General features: G+C 30.1%; 1 protein-coding gene across 5 annotated transcripts in view; it reads right to left on the bottom strand.

The window, feature by feature from the left end:
• Nucleotides 1–2,618: 2,618 nt before the first annotated feature.
• LOC119684672 (probable multidrug resistance-associated protein lethal(2)03659) overlaps nt 2,619–19,013 on the bottom strand; it is a 33,774-nt gene continuing 17,379 nt past the window's right edge. For all 5 annotated transcript variants that reach the window (XM_038098768.1, XM_038098766.1, XM_038098769.1 and 2 more), the window contains 9 exons: nt 10,737–10,896; nt 10,295–10,661; nt 9,822–10,239; nt 9,412–9,763; nt 7,266–8,093; nt 6,659–7,203; nt 5,824–6,602; nt 5,353–5,769; nt 2,619–2,866 (listed from right to left, as the gene is read on the bottom strand). In XM_038098768.1, coding sequence (XP_037954696.1) covers nt 2,837–2,866; nt 5,353–5,769; nt 5,824–6,602; nt 6,659–7,203; nt 7,266–8,093; nt 9,412–9,763; nt 9,822–10,239; nt 10,295–10,661; nt 10,737–10,896 — 3,896 coding nt within the window. In that variant the 3' untranslated portion in view covers nt 2,619–2,836. The remainder of the gene's footprint in view (nt 2,867–5,352; nt 5,770–5,823; nt 6,603–6,658; nt 7,204–7,265; nt 8,094–9,411; nt 9,764–9,821; nt 10,240–10,294; nt 10,662–10,736; nt 10,897–19,013) is intronic.

A 19,013-nucleotide genomic window follows, 5' to 3' on the forward strand; every position in this document is an offset into this window, starting at 1 on the left:
AAATATCAATATAAAAAGATATAATGAATTAACTATATGCATAAAAGCTCTTTCTTATTCATATTTTGCATTTATATAGGTATATCATGTACATATATTTTATTCACGCAACTGTTTTTGATTGTTTAATAGAAAGATTGTACTGTACATTTAAATTAATGTAAAGGATGTGTAGATCAGATACTTATTTTATAGACTATACTATTAAAGATATATATGTTATAAACAGGCACCATATTCAAATCAAAATAATTGGGTATGCTGGCAATATAATGTTGATTATCGACTCGCAGAAAGATTTATAGAAACTTTTGAGTACAACCCAAAATTGAATTCGAATAAATGATATTACATGGCTGTGTACAAAAATTACCTCGAAGTAGTCTGAGTTTAAAGGTATGAGCTCAGGAAATACTTCATAATAAATTTAATTAAAACTACAATTAAATTAACAATGTGATTATACTTAAAAATTTAAAACATGAAATGAAAAAGTAAGGAATATTTTCAATAAGTTCAAGTAATACCCCGCGCAGATGACAATCACATGCCCTTTCTGAATATAACTGAGGATTTTTATTGTATAGTTCGAATGTTAAATATTACGTTTTTCCTAAATTGTTTTGGTGTAGGGGCATTATAAGTAACATCAATTCATGAAGCTGACGTCATCACAATTTCAGAAATAGTGTGTATAAACAAATAAAAACAAAGTTTAAAAACGTTAAAGTGATGATAACTCGTATAATAGTCTTAGGAAACCTAAAAAAATAAAAAATTGAAAAAATAGTTAAATGCTGGAATCTATCATTAAAGTCAAATTTATAGTAAATCCCGGTTTTCTAAGAAGAATTTCCTAAATGTACATCACATAGATAGTGTAGTATCGATATTTTAATAGAATATGAATTATGTACTTTAAAAAGTATTTCAAATGAAAAAAAAATTAATTTATGAATATTGTAGCAATATTGACCAATTTTGCCAATTAGCGTTGACGAAATTTAAAAAAAAATAGATCTTCAACTACATATTAAAAATATAAATTACTCAGTCAGTGCCCAGGACTATTGAAACAGTTCCCAGTGCAAACAAAATAAGTTCACAAAAATATCACTATAAAGAAATAGTTATAATACATTATTTCAGTGTTCTGTAGTAAAATATTGTACTATATTATATTATATTAATATATACAATAAAAACATAGAATCTTTCTACATATTATAAGTACAGTAGTCCCACCTATAACGCGTTTTCATATTACGCGATTTCAATCCCCCGTATAACACGGACATTCCTCAATATAAGGCAAGGACTTGTACCTGCTTCGCGTACCTTTGCACATGTGTATACGGGGTATACGGGAATACCCTTATAACACGTTTTTCTATAACGCGGAACCAATCTACCGCGTTATAGGGGGATTACTATATATCAATAATTATCTTATAAACGTTTTTCCGGCAAAATCCAAAATTTTTGCATGGAATGCAAGAATAATAAATGTATCTGAAATCTGAATCAGCTCTGAAATCAATTTTTAAGTAAATTAATATTTAATCCATATTACATACGCAGGAGTATGTGAATTTGTAGCTTATTTAAATTAAAATGAATTATTGAATATATCGCTTTATATCTACATTTCAATTGTTTATAAAATACGGAAAAGATTTACAATTCCAAAAACGCTTGAGAAAATGCTGTGCTCTCATAAGTCCCAAAGCTGCACCGTAAGTATACAGCAAGGCACAAACGTATTATACACAATAAATAAAAATATAGCAACTGCTAGTAAAGAAAATTTTTGAATTTGACTTTTGATGTTATTAATTTCACTTAATTCTGAGCAATACGCAATTATACTCACATAATAATAACTATAGTTTTTATTTGTTCTCTTATAGTGCCATTAATACAAATTATATATTGCACAATAAAAATATACACAAAAATTCCAGCGAGCGAGCGAATCCACTTTTTTCTACGTTTTCGCAGCGTTTTATATATTAATTTATTAATATATTGTGTAAATAAATATTTAATTTATTAATTCATTTAATTTAGAATAAAGCCATTGTCACTAATTGTATTAGAATTTCGTTGAAAAAAATATATATGCAAAAATATATATATACTATATTTTCATTTTGGCAGTAATCAAAACAAAAACCACAAAACGTCAAAAATACCACGTGTTGTTGTTGTACTTTCACTTTCTTTGCACATTTGTTTTGATACAAGCAACGGTGCTGCCACCACCCAAAAATTATAAAATAAACATACACATTTAAAAATTTAATTTTTATTAGAAATATTTATAACATTATATATCAATATTTTATTTAATACAACAAATATGCTTACAAGTTAATATAAATTTATAAAGGCACAATTTCTTTTAAATTTACTAATGTTACACATACAAATATAATGCATATATGACACAATACATAAATACACTGAAAAAAATTTTACATGCAAATTACAAAGAAAATTTAAATCGCTATGCACATTTTACATATTTATACATTAAATTTGTATAAGATTTAGTTTCAAGCAATTTTCTTAACTTCATATATATAATTTATATATATATATATTTATATTACAATTAAAATGAATGGGTATATTATAAAATTTTAAATAAAATTGTTTTTCTTAGAATTAACAGTACAAAACTTGACAGCAATTTATATATTTAGTCTTAAATTGTGTAAATATAAGTGACAATTATGCTAATATTACTAATTACCATAATTGGCGGGCACTTAAAATTCGTTTAAAATTCTTCAATAAGAATTTGTACTTCAAATTTGGATTTTGTGAGATTCTATTCCTCTTTTAAGGATTTTTCATGCGCCTGTAATAAAAAAAAAAGTTTGAGGAGTAGTTTATTATTTATTGTAAACAAGTAAAAAACAATATTTTTAAAGTGGAAGAGCTTCAACTTTTATTTCGAGCGTTATTTTTAGTATATTTCTATACGTATTTCGGCAAATTCGCTTTTACTTTCATCAGAAGAATTCTTAATATTATATAGGAAAATTCTCCTTCTCAAAATTATAAACAAAATTACAATGGTTTACTCTTTTAAGTAGTGTAAACACTTGATTAAATTGAAACTGTTGAAAATACCAGCCCCAAAAAGATACATACGTATATATAAACATACATATATAAACCTGCAGTTCAATGTGATACCATAAGAGAAGAGAGATTAATGTATTGTAAATAGTTGAAAAATATTGCTTAACTCAAAGAATTATTGTAGGAAGCATTATAAAAGCATTATAAAAAATAAAAAAAAATATCTGTAGAAAACCTCTACATTTATATATAAGGGCATAAATGTTGTAAATGCTATAGTCTCAATAAATAAAATAATGTTTTCCTATGTAAAACCGATCGATTATACTAAGTATAATCGATTTTATTATACTAAGTGGATTGATAAATACCCGGTCTAAATAATAAAAAAAGCATTTTATTTTGGAAAATTATATTTTATGCTTCAATATGGGAACGATTTTCTACATTTGGACACTCTTTTAAATAATACGATTTATCAAGTCCTCCAAAATATACCTCAGTATATTTCCATTCCACTTCATCATTTGATGCACATCTCTTTCCCTGGAACCATCTTTTCAAGTTTGGAAACAAGAAATAGTCACTGTGTAGTATATCTACATATTACAAACAAAATAATTATTTGTTAATGGTAATATGATGATATACGTTACTGGCACATGCCAAAAGCAAAGACATTGGTCACACACTTACCATGTGAAGAAGCGCAAAAGAAAAGTAATTTGATTCTTTTGTTTTGCGCAAATGAAATTCGTAAAGTGCATTAACTTGCATTGGAATTTCATTATTTAGTATTTCGGGTAATTATTAAATAATAATAATAAATTCATATTTTTAAATTAATTGAAATGCATATTAAGCATTTTTATATGAAAATTACTAGGCGAACATAATATTCAGGTAGGTTAGTGTTTAAGTTAGAATAAGTATATATACTGTACAAATTTAATAAAAGATTCAGATTCAAACAGAACATTGAGTCTCGCCTATCATTATATTCAAGTTGCCTAGTTGCAACCTAGTTTTATTCGCCTCGTTGCGAACAAGAAAGGCGCCTCGCTGCGCTAGGAAAAACTTATAATACAATACATAAAACCAAATCTTATTACAACTGAAAGCCAAATGTGGAGAATTCGTAATAAGCTATTCGTACCGTAAGTCATTTAATTTTGTCATGGTTTTCAGTGATGTGAGAGTAGGTACGTTATGCTGCAAAAACAAAATTTTATCTTCCAAAAATTTAGTCGTTTTTCTTGATTTTCTCATTCAATCCAAAAATAGATTTAATAATATGCAATAGTGGTCTGATGTTATTGTTTTTCTTTCTTGAATCAAAAAATACGGAAGGCAAAACTTTTTCAGCCGATTGTTGAGTTCGTACCCGTTTGGGAGCACTACTTCCGCGCTCTACCTATTCTCTGGCTTGTTGTTTTCCCTTAGGTGTGAAGTAATGAATCCATGTTTCATCAATTGTCACTACTGGACTCTATTCGCTAGGTTATGCTAGATTAGCATAAACATTTCCAAACAATATTTTGAATGACGAAGTCGTTGTCGTTTTTGATCAACGCGGCAACCATCTTGCCGAGAGCCTTTCATACTCAAATATTTATGTAAAATATTCGATATACGTTCATATGATATGTTTCTCATCTCTACTATCTCACACAATTTAATTTTTGGAATATCTAACACAATATCATGGATTTTTTAAATGTTTCTTTTAGTTGTCACCTCTTTTGGATCACGTTTAAATTCAGCTTTCTAATATTTTATTGTTGTCAATGATGGTGCAAGGTTGCCGTAAACAGAATCCATTCCCAATTTGATTGCATCATTGGTCATTCCTTTCAAATGGAGGAATTATATTACTGACTAATATTCAATTCTTTCCATTTTATAAGAAATCATCAAGGTAAACTATTTCAATTATTTGCAAAAAGGCTAACCGAACATCTAATGAAGCCAAAACTTTTATAACTGTCGTCTAATACTTGTCAGATATACATGATATTATTGATTTTATTCACCTGTTGTGAAGTCAGATAATTATCAATCCACTTAGTACTAATACTTATTGTTATGTTAATAATTTTGAAGTTATAATTATTTAATCCTGCTACTATTGAGTTTTGTCTATTTATACAAAAGATACTGTAAGACAATACTTTGCTAAAAAAATCAAAAATAAATAATAAAATTATTTAATATCATGTGGTCATTTTGAGAGTAATGTTTAATATAAATCAAACTTACTTTTTGCGCAACTTTTAATAAATTATCGAATGTGGTTTTGCCAGTTTGTTTAACCATGCCGTAAAAAATTTGCGTTTCACTTTCAGTCAATAATTCGTATGGTGTACCAAACTCCACTACTCGCCCGGCATCCATTACTAGAACCTTGTCAGAATCCATGACAGTATGCAAACGATGAGCAATCGTTAAAACAGTACAATTCATAAATTTATTTCTTATAGTTGTTTGTATGAGAGCATCAGTTTGTGGATCCACATTAGCTGTTGCCTCATCCATTACTAATATTTTATTTTCTCTTAGTATAGCACGAGCTAAGCACACCAATTGTCGTTGTCCAACACTAAAGTTACCACCACCTTCTGAAATTTTACTCTGTAAACCACTGGGAAGTTCAGCAATTAAAGACTTTAATTTGACCTAGAATAAAAGATATTAATTTTATTTTAGAAACTAATGTTTTCATACAAAAACCTCTTCTAGCGATTCCCATAGTTTGGCATCTGAATATTCATCGAATGGATCTAAATTATAACGCATAGTGCCAGAAAACAAAACGGGTTCTTGTGGTATAATTGAGATTTTACTGCGCAAATCATGTAAGCCCAGTTCATTTGTATCTCGACTATCAATAATAACAGAACCATCATTAAAAGATAAACGGAAGAGCGCATTTATCAACGAAGATTTTCCAGCACCTGTGCGACCAACTATGCCAACTTTTTCGCATGGTTTGATAACGAAGTTGAGTGATTTAAGTACATATTCAGATTTTGGATCTGGAAAATAACGCAAGCTTAATTCGTCAAAAATAACTTCACCATTTTCAGGCCATGAAGGTGGTGGTTTCTTCTCAGGTTTTGATTCCAGTTCTCCCTCCGGTTCAATGTCATCATATTCTACTACACGTTCCACAGCTGTCATGGTGTTTTCCAATTCTGCGGACTGTCTCATACCCCATTGCACCATGCCAGTCATACCCATAGCTTGTGTTATAGCCAAACCAACATCTCCGCCATTAGTTGGTGCAAATATAAAAAAGCTTAACGTAATAATAGCGATGTAAAGTACACAAAAGCAATCTAGCCAATAACCGAAAGCACGTGAAGTTGATATAAACAAAAAAAAAGCTGAACTATGCAAGTCTTGATGGTTGTCAAATTCTGATATGAGCACACGTTGAGCATCGAATGCTCGTATTGTTGACAAGCCAGTTAAAGAAGCCGCCAAATGTGAATAAACAGGCGAACGAGCTAGAAATAAAATTTCATACAATATTTAATTCTATATTTTTAAATCAAATATTTACTTATCGCTTCTAAGCGTTTTACATTCCGTGAAGTTTTAAGATAGAATGTGCGCAAGTTATAAAAAATTATAGCTAATATCAGTGTTGGCAGTAAAAATAACGGGTTAACTACAGCTATAACTATAACAATGCCAAAAAGTGATAAAAAGATCTGTATAACATCAATCATCACGGAAGGTAAAATTTCATCCACTTGTCCCATATCCTTAGAAAAACGATTAAGTATACGACCAGAAGGATTTGTATTAAAAAAGTACATTGTAGCACGAGTTATACCACGGAACATAGAATTATGCAAGTTAATCGATGCCTTCATAGCAACATTGAAAAACAGGAAACTGCGTGCGACTGTAATAACTATGGTGGCAATTGTTATAATAGTGAACAGGTATATATCAAGAGTTTCAGCATCAATGTTTACACCGAAATCGTTGATAAGTAATAGTAAAGTTGAGTTGTCGCGTTCATCAACCGATAGTGTATCATTACTTTCTAAGTTTGTTTCCAACTGCGCACTAGCTTCCATGGCACCTTTTTTATTTACCCTTTAATACAAAAAAATAGAAAAATTTAAATATGATCATAACAAATAAACAATATTATTTACCAGTAAGATAAGAAATAATCACCAACAGATGCCAATCCCTGTGATATGACGCAAAATACAGTCATTACAAAGAACATAAAAAATCCGCCGCCAGCTTTAAAATATTTTTTATACAACTCAAAACCAATTTTGCCTTCCTCCTGTGTTTCTTGTTGTTGTAATGTTGCATCCTCCAATACTGACTCGGCGGCCGATATTAAAGAAGTTTCACTATTTTTTCTGTCATACAGCCGCGATGACGAAGGTCTGGAACGCAATTTCTCATCCATTACTTCATCTTTATCATTATCAGCTAATAACTGTGCAAAATCTAAACCGCTTTCCCGTAACGAGTCATAAGTGCCGACAGCGCTCACTTTACCTTTATCCATAATCACTATTTGATCCGCATGTTGTAGAAATTGTAATTGATGTGTTACTAATATTACAATGTTTTCACGTAAATAATCTCGCATGCATTGATCAAATAAATGACGACCAACATGTGTATCAACAGCACTTAAGGGGTCGTCAAGTAGATAAATGGAAGTTTCTCGATATACTGCTCTTGCTAAACTAATGCGTGCCTTTTGACCACCTGATAATGAAGTACCACGTTCTCCTACAATTGTTTTGTCACCATTAGGCAACAGTTCGAAGTCACGTTCGAGTGCACATTTTTTAACAACTGTCTTATAACGTCTCCTGTTCATTGGTTGTCCAAAAAGTATATTTTGACGAACGGTACCAGTAAACAGCCAGGGCTCTTGGGATGCATAAGAAAAAGTACCGTTTACTTTTATGCTGCCAGACTCTGGACGTAATTCTCCAAGTATACTTTGAATCAAACTAAAATAGTAGAATAATTAAAATTATATTAATAATATTAAATAATTGAGAGTTCAGTTTCTAATAAAAAAATATAAATATAGTGGAGAGTACCTCTGATGGTAGGTATTTGGTAATACTCGAAACAACTGTATGGTCAGTCAAAAATTCAATTAATTAAAATAATATAAAAAGATTTTTTTTTTGTTGTTGTAGTCTACTATTTGTCGAAACCTCTCTACTAAATTGCTAGTTTCTATTAAATATAATAGTCACTTCTGTCATTACTAACGTTAAATTACAATTTATATTAAAATGAATTTACGATTATTGTAGAATAAATTGCAAATTATATCACTTAATAAATATAAATATTTGACTCGTATTACGATGCAAATAATATAATGATTCCATGGACCTTTTTAAGAATGTAATTGCATGCAAAATTGAAATTTTTTTATAAAGAAGCATTAAGGACAGATATAACTTAATTACAGAGTCTAACGTTCTAATGATATAATATTCATATCTTGCTATCCTTAAAATTAATAGTCTTAAATACATAAATAGAAATGAAATGCAATGCGCTTAAAGGTCGTTAAAATTTTACAGTAAAGATAGTGCAAGATATAATACGAGGGCGGTTCGATAAGTCAGTGCAACAGTCAGCTGCAATCTACCAGTGGGCAACTTTCTAATTTTGAGCAAGCTATGTCGTTCAGTTGATGTTTGATAGCCGTTTAAAGCAGACAACCTCGTGAATTTTTATGAAAATGGAAAAAAGTGAAATTCGTGTGCTGATTAAGCATTCGTGGCCAAAATCCACGAATTGGGATACGAACTGCTACCCCATCCAGCATATTCTCCAGATTTAGCCCCTGCGACTATTTTCTTTGGAAACAGATAAAGAAATGGCTGGGCGGTAAGATTTTTGAGTCGAATGAAGAAATCATTACCGAAACAAACGCGTATTTTAAGAGCTTTGAGAAAACCTATTATTTAGAGGGAATAAGAAAATTAGAAAAACGGTGAAAGGTGATTATGTAGAAAAATAAAATGTTTATTTGTCGAATAAAATTTGTTTTATTCAAAAAGTCACTGACTTATCAAACCGCCCTTGTACATATATGATCAGATTTATTAATACATACTATGTACTCATGTTAAACTTATAGTACTTTAACATTATATTTAATATCTCATATATATATATATATATTTATACTAAAATTATTCCAATTACTTATTGCCATTTCCTTTAAGGCAGATGTATTTATAAATAAATATAAATATATATATATCAAGCTACAGATTTAATACTGCATTCTATAACACCTACCTTGATTTGCCAGCACCTACTGGTCCAATAATTGCAACTAAAGTCCCTGGTTGTACCCGCAAATCAACATTATCTAAAGTATACTCTGTAGAATTTTTATCCCACTTGGATCTCAATTTGTGTATTATTATGCCAGCTTCGGAAAGAGTTGCATGACTATTTCCATTTAAAGGAGGTTTCTCATTTGTATTTTCTAGGTATTTCTCATCGTCTTTAACCGTCGATTCATTGCTGCCATTAAAACTGGTAGTATCTTCTTCAATATTTTTGGCACGTATATCAGTTTCATCATAGAGCATATAATTTTTTATTCTTTTTATCGAAACTAAAGTCTCAGCAAGTTGAGAAATACCTAAAAAAATAAAATTTTTTTATTTTGTTTTATTAGTTAAATTAATCTTAGCATTTACCTTGAGGAAAAAAGACAGTCATTGTAGTACGCAATATATTGTAATAAGCCGTTATCACAAAAGCTTTTTCCGGAGTCAATATATTTGCCAACAATACATAACCCACCAAACTTAAAAATATTGATACACGGGTTAAGAACATAATGAATGAGAGTAGTATACCACGAATATAGGACACTTTTCTTATGCAATTAATTTCCTTTTTACGTGCGTCAGCTATCATTTTTCCAAATGGTATTTCCCAAGCGTACATTTTTATAACTTGTATACCCGATATAATCTCATTCATCATGCGTACACGTTCATCGGTGCGAAGTGCTGTACGCAATCGTAATACTGATGTTTTTTTACCTAACCAACCTTGCATTGGTAAAAACAGAAGCATAAAAGCAACACCAAAAACAGCAGAGACACCAATCTGCAATCAATTAATTTTACTCGTCATAAGTATAAGAATTCTATAAATTACTTACTTCATTATACATCAAATATGTAATAAATATAGTTTCCAGTGGTCCAATCCACAGGTGATGCACAAATATCATTGCTAAATCAAAACGTCCAACATCGTTTGATATTAAATTAACTACTTGACCAGCAGTAGTATCGCCCAATGCGTTCTTGCTTAGGCGCAAAGCTTTTCTATAAATCATACTACACATTCCAACTCTTATTTTCATACCCAAGTGTAAGGTACCCAACATGAATGGATGTATGATAATTACATTCAGAGCGCTGCATATTAACACACCTGCTGCATAGAGATACGCCTTTTGCATATCGTTTTCATCATTAGCATAATATGCAATTAAGCCCAACAGACAAAGTGGTTGTAGTGATCTGTAAATATATATATAAGAGTAAAGATATATATTAGCCATTTGTGATCATTTTTAAAACCAAGCATTAGCCTACCTTACACCCATTTCTAAAAGAAATAGTGCGATGCCCAGCAACGCAAACTCACAGCCAAATACCCTCATTGTTGCTTTTAATAAACTGGGACCCTTTTTTGTATTTGTTTTACGCTCCAACTCTTTTTCCCAAGATATACACATCTTATTGCCTAGTTTTTCTTAAATAGATAAAATAAAAATCTTTATAAATTATTCAGTGGACTCAAAAAGTTGAAAACAAATTTTATGATTTTTATTCTCTTAATAATTTATATCTTATAGAGGTCAGTCAAAATTTCGTATGCAGCTCATGCAAAATGATTAATTATACTCATGACCGGACGTTAACTTTAAAATAATCTGATAACAAATAAATATTTAAATGTAATTAATAATCATAATAAATTACTGATGCCGTTATATGCATAAATTTAGTGTGATCATACCACACCTTGGTACATAAAAGGACTAATTATAATAAGCATTATAGAATACAATTAATTCCATTAGAAAATATGTATAAAGTTTTGACACAATTCCTAACAACACATACAAATGTTGTATTTTTAATATCTAGGATGATTGGTATATTTTAATAGACATTTGTATATAATGTCCATTCCCGTGGCGTCCTAAAATTTTCCAAATAGTAAAGGCCCAAGACTAGTTCATGTAAAAACTGACTACAAATATAAGACGTATTCCAAAGTCTTTTTTTTTTCCAACTCACTGCAGTTTCTGCATATGTCACTAGTTATCATTTCTGTCTTGTATGTGTGTGTGTTGCTAATCAACTGCGGACCATCAACTTACCTATGATAGATCTACAATCGTTCTATGACCTCAAATTAAGTATACTTTTTTTATGTACTGTATACACATACACATAGTATACACATAGCTACATATCTACTCTTATGGGTAAAAAAATCTGGTGCATAACCGCACCCTATATTATTGGATAATATATATACAGTAACATATATTAATAATCATTTAAAAACTATATCAATATTGATAATATGCGCCATTCATAAGCATACGACTACGATTAAGATATTCGCGAATATTTACTTGGAAGCATTAAATCTATTAAAATGTGTGATCTAAATGTTGGGTTCTTTCAAAAGACGAAGGTGAGTAACATTTCCTGAATACTTATTAGCAATTAACTAATTATTGCTCACTTTGTTGAAGATAATGTGTAAATACTGCTTTCGCATGCCTTATTGTATTGGAAATATGTATTGAGTAAAGTTTATAAGGTGCTTTTTAAAAACTTTTTATTTAGTTGAAGAACTTGTCACCGTTGTGGATAAAATGATTGTCAATAATGTGTTTGCATCTCTTAATGTATTGGTAGTAGATTTTAAAGAAAAAGTCAATTCAAACCGAAAATATTTGATTATTACATTTAAATATTTAAAAAAAAAAGAATTTTGTATTTTTCTGTAATGGGAATTTTCTTAAGAATGAATGTTGTTTGCTTTCTTGCCAACCACAAAATAAGCAACGATTTTGAAAATTCAAAAAACAACTTTTTCTTAATCTAAGTTCAACTTGCTGACACAGTGAATCAGTCAGTCAGTTCACTGAGCACATATACATTTCTTTCTTATATCTAATAGGAAAGACTAGACTTTCGACATGGTAGTTTCTCTTAACATGGTAGACATTTACACAGACGGCTCCAAATTCATAAACGAGTCGGCTTTGGTATATTTTCTAAAAAACTGTGTCTTAGCTTTTTACTTTGACTGCTTAACCATTGCAGTGTCTTTTAGACAAAAATAATGTCAATCCACTATGCTGTAAAATGGGCACCAGGTAACCAGATCCCTTATGCAATTTTCGCAATTTTTTGGGGCAGTCAAGCTACCATTAATTCCCTGGTAGGCAATACAGCCACATTTCTAGTAATTTGAGAATATCAGTCAACACTTAACGAACTACATAGGCGTGTCAGTGTCCAACTCACATGAGTTCCTGGCCCCAGAGAGATTTCGGGCAGACCAGCTTGCTAAGGCAAGCACTCTGCTTCCTGACATTCACTTCTCAGGTATTAATGTACCCCTTGCAACAGTTAACGAGTTCATGATATGTGTAATAGCTTTATACTTTTAGACTCTATAAGAGTGTCAATGATGCAGATCTTACATTGATGCAAACGAGTTCATAGCCCAGTGAAATGTAAGAACGATTACAATTGTGAAAAATTTTGATTTGTACTTCGGATCGAGTCTAAGAATTTTGGTGTGGTACACCCAGAAGTAGGAGTACAACAACCAAGCTGCCTTCAACATAGCTGCTAATGGTAAAGATAGTCTTAATGTGTTTAAGTCCTACATAAAACATAATTTAAAGCATATGAATTAATAAAAAATATTTATTTAATTAAAACAATATCAAGATAAGAATTTGATATAATTGAGAAACAAATGTGCTATTTTTAATATTTCCAGTATGATTCAGATTTTGTAAAGGGATTATTATTTTTATAATATAATTGTTTTATTTTTTTACATTATTTATTTTAATTTATTAACGAATTTTGTAACTCGTATTTTTTAAGAATATTGCACGAATTATCTTATTTTTGTAGTACATTTCCCATTATTTAATTCTGATAACTCATGAATTAATTATTTTAAAAACAACAAATATTAAAAAGTTCAATGACTTGATTTCTCAATCTTTAAACTCTATAATTTTATATTTTAATCTGTATTATCTTAATACAGATTAATTTGAAATATTATATTTTGCCAGCGTATATAAGTAAGGGTATATATACTATATAAAGGTGTCAATTAAACACATTTGCTGGTATATCTTTCATGTTGGAATGACATGTTACATGAGTGAATACAGCCATATTTTATTTATGGAGGGGCGATTGTTTTGATGAAATCAATTAGTAACATAAGCCACAGAATACGCACATTTGTCTACTGGCGGCGCTTCTCTATGTTTTATTTCTAGTTAACTTAATAATGCAAATTGATAAAAAAAAATAGCTAGCAAATGTGCCACTATAAATACTCGTGGCCACTTGTGCTTGCACAACCATATATTCTCGTATAGATACGAATATAAACAGATACAAATGACAGTAAGGAAAAACAACAAAAAAAAAGTAAATAAATAAATAAATTCGAGTGTGTAAAAAATTTTGCTAATGTTTTGAGAGTGTGTTATTTATTTTGCACTGCAATCTAATAATATTAAGCTTAGCAAAAAATAAAAGGCAAAATTACATTGTAAAGCAGCTGAAGTTTTTGTTTTTTGATTTTTCTGGAAATGCTTTGTTTTAATATCGTTTATTACAGATTACTATTAAAAAGTATTCTATAAACGAAATATATCAAATTACACATTCGAACACCATACAAAACCGCTTCGTAACAAACATCTGTTACTAAGATTAAATAATAAAGATAAAATGTCAATATGTTTTTGAACAATACTGTAAACAGACACACATAACATATTTCTCATCAACTTTTAGCTAAACACAAAACCTTAAATTATTAAAATGTAATATTTAGACTACTATGGAATTGGATTATTTGAAAACAACATAAAACAGCTATTATGTATGGCTAGGAAACATAGAAACCTTCTATTACCGGGCAACCACGAGGGCTTTGTGTATAATTGCCTGCAGTGTATTGCGCCCGTGCGAATCGTGGAGTATTAGCACGACTTGCTCAGTATTACGTTCCTAGATTAGGTTCTATACATAAAAAAAAAAAATACAAATCCCACTACAAACAGAATAGTATTGAAATTTAACAATTAAAAAATAAAAATATAAGTCATTCATTCAATTATTCTACAGCTGGTTTATGATTTCGTTCGAATATAAACGCAGCAAGTGAATTTGTTAATAAAACTTTCACAGAAATGTGACAAAACTCCAGAAAAATGTGCGAACATAAAAGTCAAGTACGGCTTTGGATCAATTGGTTAAGGTGCGCTGACTCTGAGTTTCAAATTTGGCAGGACACGAGTTTGATTCTGGTACTTGCAGTCTCAAAAATAATTATTTACGAATAATTAAATATAAGAAATATTTCCAAGACCACTGATGATGGGTATTTGGCAATACTCGAAACAGCTGTATGGTCAACCAAAAATTCAATTAATTAAAATAATATAAAATGAATTTTTGTTATTGTAGTTCTCTACTGTTAGAAAAAACCTCTTTTAAAAAATAATTATGCAGAAAAAAGAAATAAAAAAACAAAAATATTGTAGCATTAATAAGCATTAAGCCTATTAAAATAGGAATATTTATTTATTTGTGAATTACGCCGTGTGCGAGTTCGAATAAATTGAAGTAAAATAAATTGAAATTTCCTAGGGATTTTCTGCACTGCAATTATGTATATATTTATTTATTTATTTATTGCATTTATTTATTATTTATTTTATTTATTTATTAAACATCTTATAACATTTTTAAAATGGTAACACGTAATTTACCTAATTTTTATCTAATTTACCCTATTCAAAATTCTGGTAAATACCAACATTCACTGCCATACCGACATAATTTACTATTTGCCTCAATTTAGCATCAATTTACTCGAACTCGCACACGGCCTTAATACTAAAATTAATTTTAAAGTTAACTAAAAAGGAGAAATTGAACTACTAGGTCCAGCTTCCTAAACAAAAAAAAAAAAAAAGAAATAAAGTATTAGTAGATTGGACATACGTTTTGAAAAAAATCTAAGCATATATACGAAATTAGCAAAATTAGAAATACAATAGAATCTGCAAAGTTCTAGAACATAAAACATACCGAAAATTATATGTTGAAGACCAGTGGTCATTATAGCAATTCAGAAAACTCACTGGCGATCGAAACATATATTTCTATAACATACTATGCTTTGTATTAGATCGACAAACATTATTACAATATTTTAATAATACTACTTATTGAGAAAATTGGACAATTCGGCTATATAACATATACTAGCACTAATGGTATTTAGTACGTATGTTGAAAAACATCAAGGACATTGTAGCTCAAGTAGTAGAAATAACATAAGAAAGAGATATATTAACATGAGCTTATAAAAAAGATAGTAGAGCGCGGATCGCTTATTCTTATTATTGTAAAGTGTTACACAAAACTTAATTTAATTAGAAATTTGAAATGTTTGAAGATATAATAAATAGAGTAGAACAATTCGAAATAAAAAAGAAATAAAAGACGAAGTTATATTTGAATTTTAAATTTGTTTTTTCAAGTTTTTCTGGTTATTTTTTGCTTTTTTATACAACGAAATAAACAATTTTACATATATTTTTATAATATTAACAATACAATACATTTTACAATATTAACAAGAAAGAAAGATAATAAAAACAAACAAACAAACTACAATTTACATAGTTAAATTTATAATAAGAGGAGCAGTTATATTCCCAGAACTTAATAAAAACTATGATAAAGTTAACAATGGTATATAATTTAATAATCCTTTATTAATTAATAAACTTCGTCTTTAAAATATACGTTCAGACATTTGTGATTTTATTACTTTACCGAATATCGAATTACCAAATGTAAACGTAAAAAATTCAATAAAAAAATTATATACCATATTTAAACTGAGAAAATGTTAAATATTACAAAAATATTCTATATAAAGTTTGAACTGCGGTTTTAATGACTTTTAACCTTGGAATTAAAGATATTTTTAAGTTTTTAATATTTAAATCTATTTTCTTGACATATTTTATAATTTAGTTAGTGAGTAACGTCTGAGTACCCCTTAAATACGATTGTTTAGGAAAATAATATAATCGGTTAGAAATAAGCAGATATTGCATTAACTGAATGCAATATGAATATCACAGACAAATTATATATATACCATATATATATCCAATGCCACACAAAATAAATCTGCAATATTTTAAAATTTGATCATTCAGTCGTCATTTGATTAACAATATATCGTCTTTTATACGTATACTATAAATAAAGAAAGCCAATGTCTGAAACTCACCCATATAAAATAAACAAATGCATATGTACTTAGAGAACTTACCACAAAAATTGTACTTTCGAAAGAAATTAAGATTTAATGTTTTAATGAAGTGAGCTTGATTGAGAAAAATCTGTTTTTCCAACTTTTTAAGTCAATGTTGACAACATTTAAATCGTCTATGATAGTATTATTAATAAAATCGTTATTGTCCAATGGTTATGCAACAAAAGTTTGATCGTTCTAGAACTATTGAACTAATATTGAGTAAATCGACATATAAAATCATTTGGAATAAAACGAAAATTATTTAAATGAAATAAAATATTAAGTCTTAGTAGAGTTGAGTTGGGTAGTACGAGGGCTGCTATATATATTTCTGGCCTAATAACGAAAATACGAATATTTATCATCACAAATTATTTCATATTTTTTCAAAGTATACTCCAGCCTGATTTATACACTTTTGCATGCGCTCAAACTAATTGTCGAAGCACTTTTTCCACTCCGATTGAGACACCTCCAAAACATGGTTTTTGAACGCTTCAACAGCATCTTCTGGCGACGAAAATCGTTCACCACGCATTTTTTTCTTGATGTGCAGGAATAAAAAGAAGTTATTGGGTGCCAAGACAGGAATGTACGGCGGATGACCCATCAATTCGACGTTTTGGCCGGTCAAAAAGGCGCTGGTTTGAACCGATGTGTGAAAGCTCGCGTTATTATAGTGAACAATGATTCGTCTTCCCTTTTTCCCTTTTTTAGAATTTCTCCGAAGACTTCAGGCAAACGAATTGTGGTATACCACTCAGAAGTGACCGTCCTTCGTTGCTCAAGCGGAACAGTCGCCACATGAGCAGTTTTGCCGAAGAAACAGGCGACCATTTGCTTCGAAGTGCTTCTTCCACGAATAACTTTAATTGGATTTTGCTCGTCTTTGAAGACCCACAAGGTGGATTGTTGTTTTGTCACCTGTGACGAATTTATAAACGTCTTTTGAAGCACCGCGAACGTATTTTTTCAACATTTCTTTGCACCAATCGATACGAACCTTTTTTTGAGCGATTGTCAAATTGTGCAGGATCCAACGAAAACAAACCTTTTTTACGGCCAGGTGTTCATGCAATATCGAATGTATGCTGGTGGGAGAAATGCCCAAGGATGCCTCTATCTCACGGTATGTCACATGGCGATCTTGCATTATCAATTCACGCACGGTATCAATGTTCTCTAGCACAACGACCGTTTTTGGACGACCTTCACGGAATTCGTCGTTTGAGCGAGCGTTGACCACGATTGAATTCATTAAACCAGTTTTTCACAGTGCTATAGGATGGTGCTTCATCGCCATACAAAGATTTAAGTTCAACAATGCACTGTTGTCGTGATAATCCACGTCGAAAGTTGTGAAAAATGATCGCTGGAAAATGTTCACGTGTTAATTCCATTTTTTGGTCGAGATTAATTTTTCAAGTCTCTGTAAATAAAACAATTTACAATTAAATGACAACACGTTCTGAGTGATGTTATGTTAAAAAATGTCAACTTTGCTAATGGAAATGTCAGATTGTACCTGGTAAGACTTAGTGTTGCCTAGACCAGAAATATATATAGCAGCCCTCATATAAAACAAGTAATGAAGGAGAGGAAGAACCGTTTGCGTCTGGTGTACTAGAAAGATTTTCCTGGATTCAAACAAAGCAAAGCACTGATCAAACCATACTCCTACAGTAACATTCTCAAAAGGTGATTTAAAGCTGCTAACGGGTTTCATTATGGGTCAATATAGCCTAAAATTTTACCTACATAAATTTCAATTATCTGTATAATTCGGAATGCAGATTATGCGTCAAAGATGAGGAAACAACTATGCATATTCTTTTTGATTATTCAGCTTTAACAACGCACACAAGAAACTTGTTTCATGTGGAATTTCTGTCATCAGTACAGATCAAGAGCTGTTCTCCAGATTTAGTTCTGAACTTTGTTCATAAAGCTTTAAGGGGCTTTATGTAATTAAAAGTAAATTTGATACAATAGGACTCTTTTGGCCGTAGTAATTCACATTACTAGTTTTTTTTAAAAAAAAGTTCTTCGCTTTGTTTTCAAAGGGACACTCCTCACCTCTATGTGCTTCAAATTTTTACCTTTAAGGTGGTCCTTACGGTTTGGCGTACGGACAGTGTCTTATCCATTAGCCATTATGTATGCTCAAGTGGGCTTAATGTTGTACATCACAACATTGTCACTCCAAGCTAACCCTACCTAACAATTTATATACTTTAATT

Source organism: Teleopsis dalmanni, chromosome 2, assembly GCF_002237135.1.
Source record: "Teleopsis dalmanni isolate 2A chromosome 2, ASM223713v2, whole genome shotgun sequence".
NCBI lineage: Eukaryota > Metazoa > Arthropoda > Insecta > Diptera > Diopsidae > Teleopsis > Teleopsis dalmanni.